The 24,935-nt window shown below is 41.7% G+C and overlaps 1 protein-coding gene across 3 annotated transcripts in view; it reads left to right on the forward strand.

Annotated features, from left to right (window-relative positions):
• Positions 1 to 24,935, forward strand: part of adarb2 (adenosine deaminase RNA specific B2 (inactive)) — a 219,858-nt gene that overhangs the window by 178,392 nt on the left and 16,531 nt on the right. For all 3 annotated transcript variants that reach the window (XM_087845935.1, XM_087845936.1, XM_087845937.1), the window contains 4 exons: positions 8,120 to 8,288; positions 15,187 to 15,338; positions 18,830 to 18,998; positions 24,742 to 24,923. In XM_087845935.1, the coding sequence (XP_087702061.1) occupies positions 8,120 to 8,288; positions 15,187 to 15,338; positions 18,830 to 18,998; positions 24,742 to 24,923 (672 nt within the window). The remainder of the gene's footprint in view (positions 1 to 8,119; positions 8,289 to 15,186; positions 15,339 to 18,829; positions 18,999 to 24,741; positions 24,924 to 24,935) is intronic.

The raw sequence follows: 24,935 nt of genomic DNA on the forward strand, positions 1-24,935 counted from the left end.
ACACATTATCTTCAAAGATCCAGACATTCGCAGTAAGGCGGCGGCGGCAGCAGTGTGGTGGCCAGAATCCGTGCAGTCAGACACCAAACTTGACAGGAACACTGGGGAGTCCTGTTCTGCACCCCGCCCTGCTTTTCTGCCTCTCTCCATGTCTCCGTGGCTTTTGCCTCGAGAATATTAATCAGGGTCCGTCTTTTAACCATAGACAGAGAGCGAACCCTCCTCCCCCGCCCTTGCAGGAGTCCCACCGAGACATTTGAGCTTCAACCTGAGTGAGATTAGCCTCACCACCGGGCTGAGAGTTGTGAGACGACTACCAAAGTAAAGTGCCAGAACGCATCGTCAGAAAGTGTGGAAAATCTCATTTGAATCAATCTGAATCGCTGTCTGGTGATGGTAAACAGTGCTCATAGAAAGATGCTAAAAAAGAAGCACACCCTTTTCCTCCTTTCCTCTTTCTTCAAATTTGTTTGTTGGGATGGAGTGAGAAAGCCGTCCTCCGAGGCTTACCCCAGGGACCGAGAGAAGAGACGATAACAAAGGGTTTCAAGCAAGTTGATTACAAGTTAAGCTATGGTTTGAAGTCTCCGTATCCATTTTCAAATAAGGATTTCTCTACTCCTAATCTGGTTTTATGGATGTTGCAAATTTTAACATTTAACAATCACGTCCGACAACAGAGCGAGAATTTGAGAGCTCCAGCAGCATTCCACAAAGACAGCCTTATATGTTGAGAGCGATTTCCTGTTAAAGCTAATAAAGATTCAACAGGGTGCGTTCTCTACTCGTGCCAAGTTGTGTGTGTGCGTGTTTTTTCCTTTTCCTCTCCCCTGCTGCTGAGCATTTGCAGAGATTTGCTGCGATTCAGACGACACGGTTTGGATGACATTCAGCGTAATCACCCAACATCTTGTGATGAAAGAACACATGAAAGATAGGATTCATGAAGCACAACCTAAATGGCATATAAATGAGTTGACTAAAAGTTGACCTTGAGAGCTTAGTCTGCTTCAGAAAAAAATGTTTTAACGCCTGCGTTATGGTGCTCAGAGATAATGGGTGGCTTATTAAGAAACATTTTCCCTATTTTATAACCATAGAGAATAAAGGGATTCTGATAATCGCTTTCCAGTGTCTTTGAGTTGCAGCTGGCATGTATAATAATGGATCACTGCAAAGTTCACGGTCATGTCACTCCCTGTGGTTTCTTATAGTTATTGCCTGTAAAGTATCCTCAGCAATTTCTGCTCACTTTTCACTTCAAACATGTAATAGCTTTCTTTGTTGAAGTCTTATATTTTCGGGAATAATTCACAGCAGCTTGCTGACAGTCGGTTTAGGTTTCATTAGGTTTATTTAGGAACTGTAACTACAGCACTTTACAAACCCTCTGTTACAGAGAAAGTGAAGTTTTTCCTTTAAATGTTTTAATTGAACTAAAAGTACAGATTGATTTTTGATACTTTCTGGTGATGACAAAGTTTTCATTATATTTCAGTGTCACTTTTGCTTACTTGTATTTCTTACAAAGCGATTATTGATTAGTCGACTCTCTAGGATAAGAACATTTTTCCACTGAAATCAACTTGGCTTTACTTTAATCCATTCATCCAACAAGAAATCTGCTCAGTCATTGTAGGGGAGAATAAACCAGTATTTAAATCACCACATTTCTGTACGTACTTCCTTAAACTCCTCTAAAACAATGAACAACATTACGCTAACCACCCGTCACATCTTACTTCTCCTGGTGTTATGAGCTACAGTACAGCAGCTCCCTGAGTATTCGAGCCCATACCAAATGAAATCTCCGAAATCACAATGTTGATGGAAAAAAATGATGCATAAAGGAATATTTTCCTCATTGTTGGTCTGCCAATCGAGCTGGACAAACTGGAGTCAGGTACATGCTACTTATTCCGCCTCATAGCAACAAAAGTGCCAAAGCTAAAAAAACAAAAACGCTATACCTCCAACACACTCTGAATTTTCAGCTGGCAGAAAACACTTTGGTGTACTGAAAAGTCTACATCACAGCTCTGCACCTACACTGAGTGAAACTGCAAGCTTGTTTTTCTCCCCGTGTGTGTCACTGTTGGCGCCGATGACCTGACTGAACCACGCTGTTTTCAGCCTCTTTTAAACACAGTCCTGCCCTCGTAAAGCAAAATGTGAATTTAGTGAAGTTGTGCCATCTAAGAGCCTAAACAACTGCCCCGCAGTCTGCCGCAGTGCTGTGTAATGTAGTGTGATGCAGCCTGGTGGTGAGGTGCCATTTTGCCAACATGGAGACAGACCCGAGTGGAATGGACCATATTGTGGGTTGAAAGTAATGCAGTATTAAGCATAAACACACAGGAAGTGCATACAGGAGCTTTTTGATAAATGTGTTGACTTACTTTGAGATGTAAAAATAAAACAACCTGGTTCAGCATAAAAAAGTACCTCACTATTGATTTCCTTTTGTGGCGAAAGAGCTCCTGCTCATTGGAGACTGTTAGCTCTGTCTCTTTAGTCTTTACTTCAGATACAGTAGAAGAACTACCAGCCAAAGTGGCCCAAACAAGCAGTTAATGGTGCACAATTTGCATGTGCAGGACAGTTTTGTGGCACACTCGAGGTCACAAGGTCATTAGGAAAAGGAACATTTTAGTCACGGGTACTGACACCAATCAAGACCAATGAAATTAACTCACTTTAACAGCACTCGAGCCATTTTGTGACACACGAAGCAGTGATATGCCACACAGCTGACCACAGTGTTCAGTCAAAACTGCCCAACTTGACCTCAAATGACACCAGTAATAATCGTGAATATGATTTGTCTGGGTGCCAATCACTTGAATATGAGTGCAATTTTCCTACACTTTGACCTGGCAGGCCTGCGCACATTCCCTTTAATTCTTGACAGTGAAATTGCACTGCTTTGCTTGATTATTACCACTCCTCCTACCTCACTTTTCCCTCCATGTAGGCTAAGTCAAGTTCAGGAGCAGTAATCAAAATACCATTAAAAAAACATACCTGTATGTACCGAGGGCTTTGCAGGAGGGGGGGTGTCTTAGCTCTATGTGGCGTCAAAAAGTGTGTTTACCTTCTGGGTTGCTATAGTGAGGCGGTGTGAGCTTTGTTTTCCAGTTAAAGGGCTCTGACAGGCACTGACTAGTGTAGTGCAGCTGCTATAATGAGCAGTTCCAGGTCTCGCTCTGATGTACATGCTTTTTGAAAGTGCTGTTATCCTGAGGTGTGACATCTTTGAATCCCCAGTAATCAACAGATGTATTTGTGTGAGGAGTGCCTCAGGCCTCTACCTCGATCCTTTCGACCATCTCTTTTTGTACTTGTGAGATGCAGCTGATTATTCCTGGTTTAAAAACAGCATACTGCCTGTGGGCTCTCTGCCTGCCTCTCCCACTTTCTCTGTCTCTCTCTCTCTTTCATTCATTTCTCGTCCTCCCCCCTCCTCTTCTTTCTCCTGCAAACTGAAGGCAACCTCAGTGCCAATTTCATGGGAGGGTAGCAAGCAGCGCTGCAGAAATTATCCACTGCAAAATTGATCTAAACAATCGCAAAGTGGAACGGCAAGGAAAAGCAGGAGAATGAAATTGGGAGAGTCTGTTACCTTTTTGAACTTGCTTTATCACTGAGAAAGGGTTGGACAGCATTGCTTACAGGGAATGTCAATGGCTGAACTCACAATACTGTTTTTCTTAGGATTGTACAGTCTTCATACTGTAATAGTGCAGAATTTTAAACCTACTTTTTTCAGGGAAAACTGATTACATCAAATTGCACAGGATTATGTGTTTCTGAAACTACACACACCAAATTATGTTAATGACCAGTTTGCACAAAAGAGCTTGTTTTTTGCGAGCAGTAAACTGAACATCATTGTCTTTTTATCCCTGAGCAGCTGAAATATACACTGATCAGGCATAACTTTTTGTGCTGGTCCCCCTTTTGTCACCAAAACAGCCCTGATCCATCGAGGCATGGACTCCAATGCAACCCTAAAAGTGTATTGTGGAATCTAATTTTTAAGTTATGGAAGTGGACTTAAAGTATCATCCCACAGATGCTTGACTGGTTTGAGATCTGGGGAATTTGTAGGCCAAGCCAACACCTCAGACTCGTTGTGCTCCTCAAACCATTCCTAAACCATTTTTGCTTTGAGGCAGGGTGCATTATCCTGCTGAAAGACGCCACAGCCATCAGAGAATACCGTTTCCATGAAAGTGTGTGCACGGTTTGCAGCTAAACTTAGGTAGGTGGTGCGTGTCAAAGTAACATCAACATGGTCGGCAGGACCCAAGGTTTTCCAGCAGAACATTGCCCAAAGCATCACACCTCTGCTGAGTTGCCATCTTCCCATAGTCTGGCATCTTGGTACCAGGAGTTCCCCAGGTAATTTGTCAGGCCAGGAAAACTTCCTCTGTTGCTCATGTCCAGTTCTCACATGTCCATTCTTGGGACAGGGGGTCGGGGTCAGCAACCCGATATCCCACCCGCTAACAGGTGGCATCATGAAGAGATAATCAGTGTTATTCACTTCACCTGTCAGTGATCGTAATGTTATGCCTTATCAGTGTATATATTGACCATCACTGGCCCAAATGCAATCCTAATAAAAATCTACTGCTCTATTTTGAATGGCAACAAATGTTGACTCGCCATAAGAGTCGAGGAAACAGAAGTTCCAATAACGAACTCAGTTTAAAGAGTTCTTTGTGATGTTGAACAGGTCCTGACTTAAACTAACCAGCGTGTTAAGCCTAGTGAAATATTTAGCTCCCAAAGAGCCATATATTCTGTAGAAGCTGGTGGAGACCAAAACATGAGCAATAAACAGAGTAAATATTGGACTTATTCACATGGCCCAGTGAATAATGCTGCTAAGTATCTGTTAGTTGCATAAATAAACAGCTGTTTACCTAAGACCTCAAATGTGCTAACCTAAAATATGATAATATGTCAACAATGACTTTAGAACTTGTTTTGCTTCCAAGAAAATGTTAGTAGTAGTAGTAGTAGTACCACAGATAGTAGATACTAATAAAAAAGCACATTTAACGATATTTAAATACATTTTTTAATGCATTCAGTTTTTAAGCCAAATACGTATTTTTAGGTATTCTACTTTCAGGAGTAAAAGTTTAATTTACCTTACGTAGACTTTTCCTTTCTTCTTTACTGGTCTATTTTTTCTATAACTGCCCCCCCACACACACACACACACACAGTCATGCACCCTCCTCTCCCGTTCAGCCTTTCTTTTTTCCTCCCCTGCCCTCCTTCCTTCTCCTCATCACTGAAGGTGTCAGGACTCTAACGCTGCAGTGCCATCTGGGCCGAGGCTGATAAAAGCTCATGTGCCGGTCCGGCGATGCCTGCAGGTCTGCCAGAAGCCAGCGAAGCCTGACTTTCAGAGGCGATGGGAGAGATTTGTGGCAGAAAGGAAGGAATGGCAAGCCGTGAACGTGCTGATCCAGCGCCCCCACCCCCACTTGCCCTCCTCCCCCATTCCTCTGCACCACCTCTGTCTATCTGTCAGTCAGTCACATGGCCCTGCACTGGCCTGAATCCTTACTTAGGAAAAGGCTCCTTTTTTGTTCAAGGAAAACCAACATGAGACAGGATGGCTTTTTGATCTCTCTTGTGGCTATTGGGAATTCTGTTTGGGTGACCTCTCTTTTGTGCCATATTATCCCAAACAGAGTGAGTTAGAATATGAATCTTCCACCATACTGTTAATTTTAGATAAGACCATGCAGTCGCTTTTTAGCACTTTTAAAACCAAATTCTGGATACAGCAGATTTCTTCCTTGCTGTCTGGACTGCTAACCTGCAAACTCCATTTCTATAAAAACACTGACAGATGTAGCTGCTTGTTTTGAAAATAGAGATAACTCCTAGAGTTAGCCAAAATGAGTAGCAGTATACTGTATTTAAATGTATTTGCTAGCTAGGTAGATTTTAAAGTTTTTAGCCGCTACATATTTACAAGTAGTATCATCATGCTAGACAGCATAGGGATGCAGCTGTCATGAAACGCTGTGTGGCAGGCAGGAGATGAGGACTCAAAGTGCAGGACTCACAGACTCAGGGGATGAACTCAAAATCACAGCTTTATTTGCTGGTCACAGAAAAACGAGCATACAAAGTAAACTAAGCTAAACTGGGAAACAATGAACTAAAACTCACAGGGAGATCCACACAGCAAGAGGGACGACGTGACACTGACTCAGAGAAACACAGGGTTTAAATACACTGGGAAGTAACGAGGGGAATGACACACAGAAGGAGAGCACAGCTGGGAGAAATCAGAACTGACGAGACAAGGAAGCAAAGTAGGATACACTCACATGAGACATAGGCTGTATCCCAATTCAGGGTCTGCAGCCTTAAAGTACGCAGCCTCAATGATCCTCAAGGGCAGCGTACTTAAAGACCGCTAAGGCCGGAAGTGCGAGGCTTGTGAAATGGGACGGTCTAGCCTCCGTTGCGCTGCCCAGGTTGCCTGGTAACCATGATACTAACAGCTGGAAACGTTTCATACAGCTTTGTTTGACAGAAATGAAGGAGAACATATTTTGTTCATTTGTTTGTTTGTTTCTACATGAGCTTTGATCATTCTCTGTAAGATTAAGCTCAGCTATTGAACGGCGTATATTTTAAAGTAAAGGCTGTAAAACCAAGTTAGTACAAACGTCACTAATGTCACATAACTTTGCCGACATGTGGCCAACAGTAATGTTCTTCGTTATTAAACATTTGCACATAAATAAGTGACATAATATTCAGTACTTAGTTTACTAAGTTACTCTTCGGGCGCCCCTCATCCGCCGTTTTTTTTGGCAAAATTATCACACCCACCGCCGCACTGTGCATTCTGGGATATGTTGGGCCACGAAGTCTACACTGCCACGTCCTTAAAATTCAGGGAAATTAAGGACGCATTTGAGGGCCGCATTTTGAGAAGCCTTTGAATTGGGACAGCCTTCGTCACGTCGCGGTGACGTAATCGGCCTTAAAATGCGGCCTTTAAGGCTGCAGACCCTGAATTGGGATACAGCCACAGACCTTCAGAGTAAAACAGGAATTAGCACAGACGCAAACTAGACTAGGAGAGACAGAGCAACTAAGAAACACAGACAACACCAACAACAAAGAGACACAGAGGGCAGCTAGTAAATACTCAGAGAACTAAACAGAATACAAGAAAACCAAACTAAGACACTACACTAAAGAATAAGCTGGGACAACAAAGAGAACTAAGAACATAATACAAAAAACTCAGAGGCACAAGAAACTCAAAACACTGGGTCACTGACCCAGGACCGTGACAGCAGCAGTGAAACATCTGAATTGGCCATATCATTGTTGCTACTGGTTTATCAGTAAATAAGAGGACATGTACGGGAAGCACACCTACTCTGTTTTTGTTCTCTGTCAACATGATGACTTGCACAACAAGCTAATGTTGTTGCAGTGACCCAATGATAGCTTAACATCAATGCAAATGAGTAGGAAACAGGAATGATAAGACTGAAACGTCTTTTTCAGTTTGCAGCTTGCTAACCAGGGAAGATGCCGTGCTTCATGCCCTTTTTACAGTGCAGATTTCTAAAGGGTGGGTATGTAAAGATTAAAACTTTGTTGTTAATAGTGTCTGTAGTGACTAGTCTTCCTTAATTTCGTCTGTAGGAGCGGTAGTAAGCCTTGTAGGCTCTGTGGATGTGGATGTGTCCTTTGTGATTGGTTTTCTTTACTGGTAAATTGCCACAGAGGAACTCTATTATTTAGTCTCGTCATTTGTCATCTTTCAGGGCAAATAGGATTTATTTTATTCTTTTTTTGTTTTTTTAATTGATAATCATTGGGCGATTAAAGGAAACCATGCAGGGCACTCTTTTGCTTTGTCAGATCAAAGCAGAGATGTGCATGTTCGACCATTTTTTCTTAATAATGATAAAATGCCTCCTACGGATCGAAAGGTGAGAAAGGACATGCTGTTGATATTAAGGGTTACTATTAAGCTTATTGATTGAGGAATCAATGTAGTCAATGGAACGTATGACAACCGCAATAATGTGAGCATTTGTCTGTATTTGTTCAACAGGTCTGGACCTGAGACACGCCCAGGTGGTGGCGTTATCTACTGGCACCAAGTGCATCAACGGAGAGTATCTGAGTGATCAGGGACAAGTAGTCAATGACTGTCACGCTGAAGTCACAGCCCGACGAGCCTTGCTACGCTTCCTCTACTCCCAACTTGAACTCTTCGTGAGGTAAAAGCTTTATCTTCTGCTGTATCTTTAAAGCACACAGACATTTCCTGAGCACCGCATGTGCACACGCTTACAGCTTTGAAATCTTTCAGCACCTGACATGGCCAGATAACACTTGCTGTCACTAGTTAGTTGGTTATCTGCGAGGCCTGTTTTTAACCAGGCACGTGCCTTCAACTTTAGCTTTTTTGCTGATCATTACACCGACTTAGAGAAAACTTCTGTTTCATCTTGAAAGTTGAATTTTTACCTTTGCAGGAGTTTGACCCACTGATTGCTGAATGTAAAATGACAATCAGCCTGTGAAATCATCTCTCTAAATCCAGGTGATTAAACCGAACGGTTCGAGCGAGACTTGAATTATTCAAAGTTTTATCATAAATCAAAGTCGATGTTAGTTTGCTTTTAAATGCAGCTGCAGAGCTGAGTTCATGGAGGCTGCAGCACATTTAAAACAGTGGTGCAATAAGTACACTTCAACTATTTGGATGAACATAAAAAAAATCATGGAAAGAATTTCCACGTGATTAAATTGCTTCATTTTAGCATTATGTAATTCTGTTATTCCAACTTAATTGAGTTGGATCAGCTAAATTAATTAATGATGAATAAACGTATTTAATGCAGTGGAGTCCAACTTAATTTAATTTAATTGATTCAACCCATGCAAAATACATTCGTCCAACAAAGGTATTTGATGCAATAAATCCAGTTTAATGGATTTGGGACACAGCTCTCACTCCATCCACCCTTTTCCACTTGTCCTTATCAGGGTCGCGGGGTGCAGGAGGTGGGGCACAACCTGGACTGGTCACCAGTCTATTCTAGGGAGAAACTATATATAGTACAACTATTAACACTCACATCTATGGGCAGTTTAGAATCATTAACCTAACCTCACTAACTGCATGTACCCAGAGAGACACGAATACAGGGATAACATGCAAACTCCACCCAGAAGGCCGTGGCCAGTTTGTGGATTTGAACTCAGGACTAGGTGGTGCTATCCACCACACCACCAAGCTGTCACTCCATGCGTAAAAACAGTAGGAAAGCTATGATTACAGGGTTTTATACAGAATTTTCTTCATGTTTGGTCCTTGACAGGTTAGGCCACAATAAAGAGCAATAGCATACACCTGGTGTGTGTATGTTTGATTCTCCTGTGGTTTGAAATGTCACATGATCTCACGAGTCCAGGCACCTAACAACTCCTACTAGATTGCATCACATGATCTCACTAGAATAAATTTAACTAGTGTTAAGATGTTGAATGTCATGCAGAGTGTACATAATTTAATTACATTCACCATAGAAACATAAAATTATTTTGAAAGCAGAATAAATGTAAATGTAGCAACTGTCCAATTTCACTTTCTTGAGTGTACTCGAGTGAAAAGTAGGAATGCAAAAAAGACAAACAAGTGTTCAAAATTCCTTCTTCTGAGACTCCTGGTTACACAATTTCACCGAATGGGAAACTTTGAGTCAAGAACCACAGTAACTACTTCACAACTTCTTTTCCACACCTAGTTTCACAGTTATTGAAACCTCCTTGGAACTACTCAACACCCAGAGCTTTACAAGTGTTTTTACATCTTTGCCCCAGTTTATGCCTTGATAACTTTATAGTGGGCATTTACAGAAGTTTTTTTTAAGTTTCAGGACTTTTTATTTTTCCTGCCATGCAGTCTGAATGCAGGAACAGCATATATAAGGGTTTCTAAAATGTGTCCAAGCCTTTCGAGACTCATCTAGAGGATAATATTGAGTGGCACAACAAAGGGTCTGAATGTCTAAAATCACTTTGTAATTGTGGGATTTTAGACAAAGACTGATTTACAGGTTTTATCCATTTAAAATTGCATCTACAACAAACCAAAACAAAGCAAAGCCTGAATTCTTTATGAAGAATTTATATGCTTCATCAAGTATAAAGTAGTAGCAACGTCTCTGCAAAGTGCACGAGGAAATATCTTACATTCTCGCAGTGACTTTACTTTAATCGCTAATTTAAACTCTTGCCAGCATGCTGCGTAGGCTTCACAAACTTGAGTTTCCAAGGCTCCTCTAACAGCTATAACATGCATTACATTGCATTACTCATTACAGTATGCTTAACAGCATTACATGTTTTTGTTAGGACCTCCCCCAGCAGTGCCAAAGCATGCTCTCTCCTCCACAATAAGCTCCATGGAAACAGCAGCGCTTTGTTCGCAAGAGACTTTTCAATAATCAACAAGCCATATGCGCGCTGTTCTCTTCAGCTAACTAAGCATACTATCACACACTCAACCGGTTCAGCTCCGTGTCTCAGTGGCCTGTTTGTTTTTAGTGCTCTTTTATCTACTTTGTGGGCATTTGCTACCTGTACGGCGCACGCTGGTGCACACAAACTCACCAAGCTTTTCACCAATATCACAGGACAGCCCTGACGAGTTTTGACTCCTAACTGCCTCCAGTGCATGAGCATATATTATGTTTTTGTGCTCCCCCAGGAGCTCGATTGCAAGGCTGATGTATCAGATTAGTGGATAGAAGTCTAGATGGCTGAATGTCATATTTGCATACACAGCACTGACTTTTTGTCTTAGCACAATGCTGGATGGCAGGTAGGGAGACTTTGCAGCTGAGCAAAATGGCTAATGGGGAAGATAACTCATAATGAAACGACCAAACAAAATGCCAGAACTGCCATATTTACACTCAGTGAAAGGACATCAGAAACAGAGAAGAGGTTATATAAAGAGTGCGGTCGTGCTTCGCATTATGAGGCATAGTTTTTATATAGTACTGTACGTGAGTGATGACAGCTTTATTCCTACACACAAGAAAAAAAATAGATAATTATTTCCTGTTTAAAAGCATTTACCTGACTAACAGAACTATCACTAATCTGTTTTCATTTAGAAAATGCTGCCATATTTTCTTATGGATCAAGTATTTTAGAAATACTAGATTATTTCTATTTGATGCTACTTTATACTTGCTAGCCAGATGCTGATAATCAAATCTACTCAATTAGTTCATCATCAGCAACTGTCAAGCACGGCGGTGGAGGGGTAATGATTTGTGTTTATTTTAGCAATGGGACTTGGGCACCTTGCAGTCATTAAGATCAGCGGTCTCCAACCAGTTTAATGTCGGACAATATTTTCACAGAACGGCCTTTAAGGTGTCGCGGATAAATACAACAAAATAAAATGATACCACCAAGACAAAAATGTGGTATTTTGCAAATATAATAATAAATGTGAATTCAGTGTGTAATTGTGTAACTTTATTAGCAGCGTCCTCCTGAAATGCGCCAAAAACATTGAGAGTAACATCCTCCTCTCTGCCCCTTAATGCTCTCTGGTCGCTATGGTAACGTGTAAATATTTCTTTGGAAATACAGTCATTTGAGAAAATTAGGACACCCTATGAAAGCCTGTAAATTTTAAAATACATTTGGACATATGGATATTTAATATACATTTTAATGATACTGAGGCATCCAAATAATATAACTAAACAATTAAAAAATAAGAAAACGCCTTTTTAAAACTTTATGTGAAATGTAACTTAAAAAGAATGCGATTTCTGGTGAGGAATAAATTAGGACACCCCCACATGTTATCGCACTTAAAATGGTTAAAATCACACACAGGTGTATCACGTCAGGTGCACATGATCAGTACATTGTTACCCAGCATTTTAAGGGAACCTTGCCCTATTTAAACCTCAGATTTAGTTTAGTGTGCTCCTGACTGTTGACGTGTTGAATTGAGCGCCATGGTGAGATCTAAAGAGACCTGTGGGATGCCCTCAGAAAGAAGATTGTGGCCGCTTATGAGTCTGGTAAGGGATTCAAAAACATCTCAAAAGAATTTGACATCAACCATTTCACCATCTGGAAAATTGTTTACAAGTGGAGGACATTCAAAACAACTGCCACCACGCCCAAGTCTGGCCGTCCAAGCATATTCACCCCCAGAGCAGACCGCAAGATGCTCAAAGAAGCCATCAAAAATCCTAAAATGTCATCACAGGAACTACAGCAGGCTCTGGCTACTGCCGATGTGAAAGTGCATGACTCTACTATCAGAAAGAGACTACACAAGTTTAACTTTCATGGGAGTTGTGCAAGGAGGAAACCTTTGCTCTCTAAGAGAAACATTAAGGCCAGACTGAAGTTTGCCAGAGCGAACGTAGACCAAGACCACGACTTCTGGAATAATGTTGTTTGGATGGATGAATCTAAAACTGAATTATTTGGGCACCAGAACAGTAGACATGTTTGGCATAACCAAATACAGCCTTCCAAGCAAAGAACCTTATACCAACTGTGAAGCATGGAGGTGGCAGTATCCTAGTTTGGGGATGCTTTGCTGCAGCAGCACCTGCAGCTCACCATCATAGAATTTATCAGGAATCCAACTGTGTATTGGGGGGTGCTTGAAGAACATGTGAAACCATCTGTTAAAAAATTTAAGCTGAAGCGGAACTGGACACTGCAACATGACAATGACCCAAAGTATACCAGCAAATCCACCAAGAACTGGCTAAAAACTAAGTAGAGAGTCCTGGAATGGCCAAGTCAAAGCCCTGATCTTAACCCCATTGAGATGCTGTGGGGTGACTTGAAACAGACTGTACATGGAAGAAAACCCTCAAACTTCTCACAGCTGAAGGAATTCTGCATTGAGGAGTGGCCCAAACTTGCTTCTGATGTCAGAGACTAAAAGGCTACAAAAGGTGTCTCACTGAAGTTATATCAGCCAAAGGGGGCAACACTAGTTATTAGGGGGTGGGGTGTCCTAACTTTTTCCTCCATTAAAATACACATTTTTGTTCATATCTTCTTTTTTTTTTTGATGTGTAATTTTTTTTTATTTTTGTTGTTTAATTGCAATTAAGTCACTTTCTTTTCCAGTAACACATGAAAACATGATTAGACATTGATATGTGAACATTTCTTAGTAAAGAGCCAATTATTTAATGGGGTGTCCTAATTTTCTCACATGACTGTAAAACACCCAACTATAACTCGGGAAAAGACCCCGGGAAACCATAAATTTCACACCCGAGCCTCAACTCTTGCGGCCTGGTACCAAACGACTCACGGACCGCCGCCAGTCCATGGCCTGGGGGTTGGGGACCGCTGATTAAGATGGCCATAAACTCTTCTCTATGCCAGAGTGTTTAGTTGTATTCACATGAGACAAATGTGAGGCTATCTGTCCAGCAACTACAGCTTGGCTGAAATCAATGTCATACACAATAACGACCTCGAGCAAACCAGCAAATCTACAACAGAATAGCTGAAAAACAAAAGACTTACATTTTTGAATATGTGTATGACAAACTTAAGAGAACAAACCTCAATAAACTGAAGCAACAGTGTAAATAAAGTGTGAAGAACTAGCAGAAATTCCTGCACAGTAATGTGAGGATCTGATAAAGTCATACCGATTATGATTACTGCAAGTTATTGGTGCTAAAGGTGGTCCTACAAGCTACTGAAGCATAGCGTGTACTTGTGTGGGAACTAGAGTGCAGACACTAGAACATATGGACTACACATCCACCTTTCACAATCAGAATTGGTTATGATCATAGCTTGTTAGCTATACACGACTTCTACTAATGTTAGCCAAACAGTACACCAGATACCTGGGACAGTTAGCACATATTACACAGAGCAACTAATTTTGTGATTTGAAACAGGAAGTGCTAAAGTCACGTGATAAGAAAAGCTCCAGTCAATGGATGTTTGTTGTATAATTCCCCAAATATAGCGGTCCACAGTGGCTGCTGTGGCCATGTTGAGCTGCTGCAGCTGAACACAGTTTTGCAGTTTGCTTTGTGGGCTTTACTCCTGGGATCTCTTAGTTCAGCTATCTTTTTTAGCCCACTCGTGCTTTTCATGTTACACGGTTGAATTTTGTCTGAGTACATACAATCAGTGCCTATCTAACAACTTCCTGTTAATGGACTCAAACCCGGGGCTCGCAAAATTTCAAAATCCCTGGTAGCCCTTCGGGCAGGGACTCTTCAGTTTTTTGTAGCCCAAAATAAATTTAAGTAGCCCAAAAAAAAAAAGAGCAATTTTTTGATTGATGTTTTGTTTCCTGTTTTGTTTCCGTTACAATATTATACATTAAAGTATAATATTGTAACGGAAACAAAACATTAATCAAAAAATTGTTGAAACACAAATTACAAAATTGTATAAAAATTACAATCATCAACTCAAATACTTGGTTCTAATTGAACAGAAATTTCTATGAACTTGTAAGAACTGTGTAGGACATGAATCAGTCTGTGTCAGATCCTGAATTTGAAATTTCCACTGAAGTCACGGGTAAGAGGCAAGTGGAACCAAGATCGAGGCCATTTGCTTTTTGAAGTTTGCAAAGACTGCTAAATTTTGCCAGTGGTAGTTCATTCTTTGCAACATAGTACGCTGTTCTAAACAGATTTTCAGGTTTATTTTTAGTATGTTATTTGCAATTCGTCTTATCAATCGTTAGCTTACTATGCAAACATGACAAGTGAAATCTCTGAAAATGTACGTTTTCTGTACATTTGTTTTATATGAAATTATATTTCCTTTGTTTGGCCTTCACAATGGCAGTGTCGTGACTCAAAGATGTGTACTTGCCAACAGGTTAAACTCATTCCCCTGTTTGCTCTGACTATTATGGGCAGCATGAGTAATGTCCAGGACTCCGTCTGACAGAGGAGAATCGTCTGTTGTCAGAGAGAGGGCCAGTGTCCATCTCTGTCCATGTCAACTCACTTCATCACTGGAAAAGAAAAGTGCAGATCTGTGTCCTTTGCTGTGATAAATGCTTCTACCTTTCTCATCAATCTCCCTCCTTCTTGTTGTCTTTTCCCTTTCATGCTGCCAAAGTAAAAGGCCGGAGGACTGGGAGGAGTCGATATTTGTGCACCACAAAGAGTGCGGCTACAGGTTGAGAGACAACATCCATTTCCACATGTACATCAGCACCTCGCCGTGTGGAGACGGGAGGCTCAACTCTCCATACGAAATCACCGCTGACCGTAAGAAACCCTCCCTTTCTGTTTCCTTGTTTTCCATAAAGTCGACATCATTCAATGAATAAAACGCAGCTATTTTAATACACATATAATCCATTTTACTGCTGCCATTCTCTCAGTTTCTCAGACAGTGTCTTACGTTATAAAGAGATCATTTTCTCTGGCAGACTTTCTGAAAGCCACCGCTCTCCTTGTATTATTTCACAAGAAGCTGCCATCCTTTTCATGTCACATTCTGTCTTTGGCCTCTTTTCAGTTGCACCGTGCTGACTAGATGACATTTTATTGCTTACCTACTGAATATAAATTGTATATTCATTTAGATGGTTTGCCCAGCAGTTTTCTGGTGGCCTACGAGTTCAGAAATGTAATCTGGTCCTTCGCTGACTGACGCTGCTTTTTTAAGCTCTGCGAGTACATGCTACAGCGCAGTGAAATTTTCATGAAACCAGCACGGACGGAAAGAAAGAAGGAGAAAGGCTGTCATTAGAGAGAGCTTTTATACGTTTTAGGCATTAAACCTTTTAAATGTAATTCTGTGCGCTCTCACAGATTACAAAATTACCGAGCACCTTTTCCTGACAGTTCTTAAACATTTCTGAGTTGGAAGTCGGCACTTAAGTTTTAGCTGCTGTCAGATCAGCCGTGGAGGAGAGAGGAAAAGGAAGAGCGTGTCACTGTGGGGTTTAAGGTTCAAGAAAGGAAACCGAAACAGCGATTGCATATGTACAGGGTGGGCCATTTATATGGATACACCGTAATAACATGGGAATGGTTGGTGATATTAAAGTCCTGTTTGTGGCACATTAGTATATGTGAGGGGCAAACTCCTCAAGATGGGTGGTGACCATGTTGGCCATTTAGAAGTCGGCCATCTTGGATACAACTTTTGTTTTTTCAATAGGAAGAGGGCCATGTGCAGTGTTGGGAAGGTTACTTTTAAAATGTATTCCATTACAGAATACAGAATACATGCCCCAAAATGTATTCTGTAACGTATTCCGTTACGTTACTCAATGAGAGTAACGTATTCTAAATACTTTGGATTACTTAATATATTATCATGCTGTTTACAACTACATGAATGTACTATTGCTGTGATTTATTACTGTAACTGAAGGTCCGCGGCTCCGAACCGTAGTACGTAGTAAAGGGACCTCTGGCTAATATGGTGGGTTCTGTGTAGGGCTCGTAGCCGAAAACTAGCTTTACTTTGTTGTTTGGGTCAACTTTGCTAGTGAGAGACAGAGAGAGGCGCTGAAAGGCTGCTCCAACGGAACTTATTGTTTTTGGAGGAAAACACGAACACGGTGTACAGTCGAGTCTTAATAGCTTACTTACAACTGGGCTCGTCAGGCACTCTTCTTGGCTGCAGTGGTTATTATTATATTTACATGCTTCCAGCTCCCGTTTTTGCTCAATGACAGCTCGTACTTTTCCTTTTTCTCCCTCCCTCGCTCACAGACACATAACGTGTATGGCAGTCCATTCTCCCTGCAGCACGGACTACACTGCCTATGATGCTACATTCTTTAGAGCTATACCGGTAGCATTCTGCCTATTAGCTTAGCACAACAACAACAGGCGCTCTCTCACCCAGGAAACACGCAGAGAGAGAGCGTCACCCTGTAACCATGGCAACCGTAACGCTGCCGCCTGGAACAACAGAACGTAGCTGTCAAACAAAACCCAAACAGTCCTGACCCGCCACAATATGAAACAGGGAAGTACCGCCGTGTAATCCATTTATTTCAACAAAGTAACTGTATTCTAAATACCACCTTTTTAAACGGTAACTGTAACGGAATACAGTTACTCATATTTTGTATTTTAAATACGTAACGGCGGTACATGTATTCCGTTACTCCCCAACACTGGCCATGTGACACATCAAACTTATTGGTAATGTCACAAGAAGCCCTGCATGGTTTCAACGTAACTTTATTCTTTCATGAGTTATTTACAAGTTTCTGACCACTTATAAAACGTGTTCAATGTGCTGCCCATTGTGTTGGATTGTCAATGCAACCCTCTTCTCCCACTCTTCACACACTGATAGCAACACCGCAGGAGAAATGCCAGCACAGGCATCCAGTATCCGTAGTTTCAGGTGCTGCACATCTCGTATCTTCACACCATAGACAATTGCCTTCAGATGACCCCAAAGATAAAAGTCTAAGGGGGTCAGACCTTGGGGGCCATTCAACTGGCCCACGACGACCAATCCACTTTCCAGGAAACTGTTCATCTAGGAATGCTCAGACCTGGCACCCATAATGTGGTGGGGCACCATCTTGCTGGAAAAACTCAGGGAACGTGCCAGCTTCAGTGCATAAAGAGGGAAACATATCATCATGTAGCAATTTCAAATATCCGGTGGCCTTAAGGTTTCCACAATGAAGAATGGACCCACAGCCATTGACATGTTAATGGCTGTGAACAAAGAGAAACTTGTAAATAACTCATGAAAGAATAAAGTTACATTGAAACCAAGCACACCATTGTTTTTCTTGTGACATTACCAATATGTTTGATGTGTCACATGGCCCTCTTCCTATTGAAAAAACAAAAGTTGTATCCAAGATGGCCGACTTCTAAATGGCCACCATGGTCACCACCCATCTTGAGGAGTTTGCCCCCTCACATATACTAATGTGCCACAAACAGGACTTTAATATCACCAACCGTTCCCATGTTATTACGGTGTATCCATATAAATGGCCCACCCTCTACATTTGGTCAGAGTGCAACAAAGGCGTATATATTGCTATAGAGTGTCACAGGGATGACACGCAGCGAGACACAGAGAAGCTACAGCGGTACGGGGAGAACATGCAAACTGCACTCAGGCATGATCCAAACAGTAAGAAACATTTGACTTTAACTACCACTGTCAGCACCTGTGGAGGTCATGCTACACTGCACGCCCACGCTAAACCACGTGTAATTGTCTTAAATGGATCAAGGAACTTGCGCTCTTGCTAACAGTGTCAATAAAGCAAGGATTTCTCTGTCAGTTTGAATAAAATAAAATAGAAACTTTCAAAAGGGCATCGCTCCAGGGAGAAGGCTACCTCCTCCCTCCCAAAAATCACAGCGCACGCATTCATAAACAGTCCAGTGAGGTGTTTGCTTCAGTAGCAGTAAGGAAGCAGGCAGTCGCAAACTAATACGTTTAATTCCCTACTCCAAACTTTAAACTTGCATATCAGTAATGTTTTCTTGTTTATCTGCTTTTTCTGTTATACCTTTTGAAAGTACACAGCTTCATACACACAGACTGTAACAGCTGAGAGCTTCGCAACTCATGCAAACAATTCAACTCCTACTTAAGATGTGCTGTATATTTGCATGTATTTAAAGACATCTTGACTGCTGAGAGATGAGATCTGCGACTTCAATAGTGGCAGACTGCATGACGCTGGCTGGTGTTGTGTAGTAAGAAATGATTTTGTAAAGTAGTAAAACTGTGATCGTGCGCATTATTCTTTCAGTGCACAGCAGCAGACACTTAATGAGGAAGCATCGGAGTCACCTGCGGACTAAAATCGAGTCAGGCGAGGGGACGGTGCCGGTGCGTTGCCGGGGATCTGCCCAGACCTGGGACGGTGTCCTTCAGGGTGAACATCTCATCACCATGTCCTGCACAGACAAGCTCACCAGGTCAGTGCGCTCACGTGTTCCCAACATTTCCTGCGCTTAAAGTCGCATTTTCTTGTGTGTGTCCAGAATAACACACACATATCCTGCATCCATTCTTTTTTTACATCCACCAAGGAGGTTGTGGTTTTGGTTGTGTTTGCATGCGCGCCATCATTCTGTCTGTAAACATGATAGATTGAAAAGTTTTGAATCAATTCCTGTAAAACCTTTTAGGCACGTCAAGTCAATCAAATTTGGTTTATATCCACCAAAGTCTTCAAGATCAACTTAATGATTGATCTTGAAGACTCTTATAAGTGGGTCACATTTGACCTCTGACCTCATTTTTTTCTTTCGACTTGGCTCCAAGTATTCTCAAGAAAAAGAGAATAAGCTGATTAATTAGTTATAAATATTCTGTAGTATTATATAATTTAATGAGCTCAAGTAATTCATTTCCAGTTATTATACATACATAATGTTTGTGTAATCACTGTAAACAGCCATGCTGTTCTTATCTGATTTTTACCTGCATTACAAACTTGTTCAAGTATGTTTCGAAAGAACAAAGAAAACAATTAATATATACAAAATACAATACTGTTGCCTTAAAAGTCCATTCTGGCCAGAGAGTGAGCTTCCTTGGCAGAGCTTTCCCTCTCTGAGTGCTTCTTAGGAGAGTGCTGCCCTCGCCCACTCTTGTTGAGATTAAGTAGGTTTGTCTCAGAGGTTTTAGTTTTGACTTTTGGTGATAGATACACTTTTCAAAAATTGCTGCTTTTGTTCAGTTCGCAGCTTTGACTCATAATTTGTTTTTATGCCTCATTTATTGAAATCATAATCGAATTATATGAGTGAGCACTGCAGTTATTACTGCATGGATTGTGCTCGTTTAAAAGAGAAAAAGAAAAGATAAAAAAAACAGCTCACCCCCTTCACCCGGGAGATGTCTGGTCTACTTAAGAAATGAAAGCTAAAGTGATTGGTGGAAAGGTTAACCTTATTAGGAGATTAGCTTCCTTATGAGAAGGAATGATCTCTGTTTAAATAAAGCACTTTTAGATGTGATGTAAGGAGAGGGTTCACTGATATTTACCTAATGCATCAGTGTGTGTGTGTGGGATGGTGTGTTAACATGAGCTGTGCAGAGTGAGAAATCTTTTGTAGTCCGGGGGGGGTGACTATTGATTTCCCATATGTGTCTTGAATAGCTAATCCCATTCTAATGAATTACTGTATTAATCACGGCTTTGTTTAGATCTGTAGTGCTGCCTGTTATTTAGCTAACGTATTAGTCATTCAATCCTTTACACACTGTGGTCTATAGTTGGTAAAGGCTGCTATGACTAATATTCCAAACTCAAGGCTTCTGCAGCCCACTTTAGGGACAGAAAAACCTCTGTGGTCTGCCCAAACCCTTAATTACATCTCTAATCAACACTAAGATGTCTTCTGTTCTCAAACTTGTAAAAACCAACAATAGGTGCTCGCTTTTTGTTGCTACTTCTCTTCGTTTTCATAGATTAATTTTGCTGTTGCTGTGAGCTGCTTGTTGATGATAATTAGCCATGAAAGACTTTTCTTTTGCCACCTTTTCAGTACCATTTCTCTAAAACTGATGAATTCTTCTGTCAGTTACAATTTCCAAACAATTAAGTGAAATAAAAAATAGACCTCGGGTCAAAAACTGGTCAAATAAATGAAAATTAATGCACAATTAAAATGTTCTTCATTGTAAATATTAGATTACTCATCCCGCCTGAAGTGTTGGTTCTGGACTGCAAATTTTAGCATTGATCTGATGCCAAGTAAATACAGGGCTACTATTGTCGATACCGATACTTTAAAATGGCCAATTCCAAGACCAAGTTATGATTTATGAGATGTGTAATTTTCAATTTCAATTACTGATGATTTTTATTTTCCGTAATAATAAGTTAAAACAATAAAACACACTTTTAGGCGTTTTACGTGTATTTGAGACCTAGAATGTAAATAAGCCTTTGGTCAGATTTTGTTGTTTATCATGCTATAGCCTATAAATAAAATAGACATCAATCGTCAGTCAACACTGACACGTTTCATTAAACATATTTGATATATATTTTTTCTTTTCTAAAAAAATATTTAATACAATTTATTGGGCTATGTACCTAAGTTAAAGGCTAGAAACAAAGTATTGATGCTTTCGCACTAGTATCGATCTAATATCAATATCAGTATCGATACCAATACCGGTACCGCCCACCTCTAACCTGTAGTGCCATCACAGCCCATTAGAGGGCAGCAGTTTACAGTTGAAACTTTGGTTTTAATCACTTATTTCTAATTCATTAATTTCTCTTATTCCTGGCACAACAGTGTTAATTTAAAACAGACTCAGTGACCCAGTAATATATGATGAGAGAGCAAAACTACTATAGAACCCATGTCCACATGTTGTCAGGCCAGTTTAGGACAGATGGCCACGTTACATCAGGACAGCTTTACTCTTCTGCCTCCAGCTTCACGCTGTCCTTGTGTGAAGAGTAGAGGCTTAAGTGTGGTCACACTGGAGGCTGCTACACATGCAAAAAACGTAATAATGTTAAATATATTTCCAAATACATTGCAAATTTAAAATGGTGAGGTGGTATTAGAGGTGATAAGTGATTATAATGATTCTAATAGTAAATAAATCTGTTATTATTATGGCTGTGCTCAGTTTCTGCTGCAACATTCAGATGGTGGGGTCAGAATTTTGCATAAACATCATGAAAGCATGGAGCCATCCTGTGCTGATGGTGGTGCAGTAGTGTGGGGATATTTGCCTCCTTTATACACCACCTGGATGGCCTGGCAGAGGCCACAGGCTAAAACATGTTGATCGGGTAATAAAGTCATTCTTCATACCACTAGTGTTGGTGGAGCTTCGGCCTCTTTAGATTATTGCTCTTCCCCAGTGCACCTTGGAAGCAGGTGAAGTTGTGCCAGAAATTTCCTTTGTGCTTGCAGCAGGATAAAATGCTGTGTCACAAAGCTCAAATGTTCTTGATCTTACCAGATCTCAGTCCAACAGAGCGCCTTTTGGATGTGGGGGAGCAGGAGATTTGCTAAATGCATGTGCAGCTGAAGAATCTGCAAGCACCTGTGTGATGCTGTCATGTCAACATGAACAAAATTCTCTGAGGAATGTTTCCAGCATCTTACTGAACCTAGGCCATGAAGCCGAATAAGCTGTTTGACATTGACAGAAAAATTTGGCAAGTTTTTCATGGGAGCAACCAACAAATGCATTTCCCTTACAAATGTGGCACCATTTAAGGAAAAATAAACTTTCACACATGATAAGATTTATTGCCAAGAAGCATCGTTACAACAAAGTAATAATCGCTCAAACACAAATTTAGCCCTTATAACGGCATGTCACAAATAGTTGATTGTCTCCAGTAAAGCCATTCCTTCCCACTGAAATATTCCAGATTTGCTAGCACGGCTAAAAACATTTACCGCTGTACCGAGTAAAGAAATTCAACAATTGTAATTCTTCTCTTCTACACCTGACGTTCTCTGAAATATCTGAAATCAATTTTTAATATAGTCTCAGTTGTTCTGCCACGATTCTGCCTCAACAGGAGCCGAACCCGTGAATTTAGCTTAGTAAGCACCACGCTGTGCCAGCCGAGCCGCACAGGACTACAGCTGAGCCGCTGCTGTGCGCGCGCGTGTGTGTGTCACAGACACAGAGAGAAAGAGAGAGCGCACGAGCGAGAGGTGAACCCTTCTCCTGTGTAGCCGCTGTTAATTTGACCAATTTGATTCAGTTGGCCAGGGGTGGAGATGGTGTGATTAAATCTACCCAGGTCACCAACAGGGGTGAAAGCAATTACTTTACAAAAAAATAGAGTGACGGGGGAGGGAGAAGGGACAACCCTGCTTTCCTCCCCCGCCGCCCACCCGCTCACCACCTTCTTCACCACATCCCGCCCGGCCAGACAGCAGACGCGCTCTCACTGCTCCACAGCTTCCTCTTTCCTCTTTTTTTATATCGCTGTAAATGATCGGTGGCCGTCGTTAAACTGAGTGGGTCACAGAGGGCCAGTTTATCAAGGTCAGGAGTGGAAGGTGGAAGTGAGAGGAGCTTAGAGCTACAGAGTGAACGCACACACACACCAGCACACACTGCAATCTTAAAGCAATCCCCTGGATACTCTTTTTGTCCTCTGTCACGCTCATTTTGCAACCTCCCATTACTTTTTTATTCCCCTCCACTTCCTCCCACTTCCTGCACTTTATTATCGTTAGTTCAGCTTTTGACCAGAGGGGATATTAGGATCTTTGCTCTTATCATAAACACAGCTGATAACAGTGGCCGTTGCATCACCCGCCGATTGTCGTCGTGTTTTCTTAAGGCCGGGGCCTCGGTGAAGATTCTTCACTAATATTTGATTCGAAGCCGACAGCTGGATTTAATTGAGGGGCCTAAATGGCTTTCATATAACGATGATGTTCTCCATTCCACCGCAGTTTTATGCAGATGAACACATTACTTTAATGGTCGGCGTTTACTGAGGGTGGGAGAGAGAGAGAAAGAGGAGGTCCTCTCCCCTCTCCTCTCTCTAGATTCACACGCCCAAGCCAGATGGCTGTCTTTTCTTGCATGAGATTAGAAGATGTTTCTGATTCACGGTGTCGCTTTCTGGGTAAATTAATATTTCAGGCTAAAGTATTTTCTGTTTGGGCGTGCGCGCGTTGCTTTTTGAACAAAATTCCTCCTCTCTGTTTGGGAAGGAAGAACAGATCTTGGTGACAGATTGCAGGTAAAGCAGAGACGGGCGGGCTGCTGCTTTGTGAGCCCATTTAAGTGATTCCCAGAAAGCCGGTGATGTTAATTGACTGCTTGGGGAAGCAAAGGAAGCTGTAATGAGTGATTATTAAGCTGGGAAGGGGTGGTGGGGGGGGACGCGGGGTGTAATTGCATCCATGATAAGGAGACATTGATTAACAAAAAGAACAGTGATGTAAAAATTAGAAGCCTCTGATGTAACTCCGGTGCACAGCTCAGGTAAACAGCAGGATTCCTCTTCATTTACGAAGGGCAGGGATTATAATAAACACGCTAATTATCATTTTATATGTATAAATTAGCATCTGCTGCTGGCTACACTTTGAGGTGCCCACATGGCCTGCGGGATTAGCCCCACAGTGATTTTGTGTCACTTGTGGATCGCTAAACAAACCACAAGGAGATCCGCGTGCAGCGATCAGTCGACTGAGGCTCTCCTGCAGCCCTGCAGTGTATTAACCTCCGTGGCACTGATGAATGCACACGTGGTAATGTGTTGTTCCAGGTAATGAATGCTGATGTACTGACCTTTGGCGGTGTTGTTGTTGGTGATGCCAGTTTGTGTTTCTGGTTGAAGAGGACGTTTATGCGTGAAGAGCGTGTGTGGTCACTTGCTGCTATTCATCACGTCCCACATCAAGATAATGATCAAATTGTCTCCACCTGTCATCGAAGCTCTCACATCTGCCTCGTTGTCTCATTTTCCCCACTTTGCCTCTCTCTATCCACCGCTCCACCCCTCCACCCCTCCATCTCCTCCTTCCTTTTCGTATCTTTGGCCAACTGTTGCGTTTCGTTTCTCCTTTCACCCACACACCTCATCCTACACTCGCACCTTCGCCCACATTTTCACGAATGCTGTTCCTTCCATCCTTTCTCCTCTCTTCCCTCCTTAACTTCTTCTCTCTTCTCTTCCTCCCACCTCCTCCCTACCCCTAGATGGAACATCCTGGGCCTGCAGGGGGCATTGCTGAGCCATTTTGTGGAACCAGTGTACCTGCATAGCATGACCGTTGGCAGCCTGCGTCACACGGGCCATCTGGGCAGAGTTCTGAACCAGCGTCAGGAGCGCCTGGGCCCACTGCCTGCCACATACAGACGCAACCAGCCCCTGCTCAGCGGTATGACCACAA

Source organism: Neolamprologus brichardi, chromosome 9 (assembly GCF_056152115.1).
Source record: "Neolamprologus brichardi isolate AB-2024 chromosome 9, ASM5615211v1, whole genome shotgun sequence".
Taxonomy (NCBI): Eukaryota; Metazoa; Chordata; class Actinopteri; order Cichliformes; family Cichlidae; genus Neolamprologus; species Neolamprologus brichardi.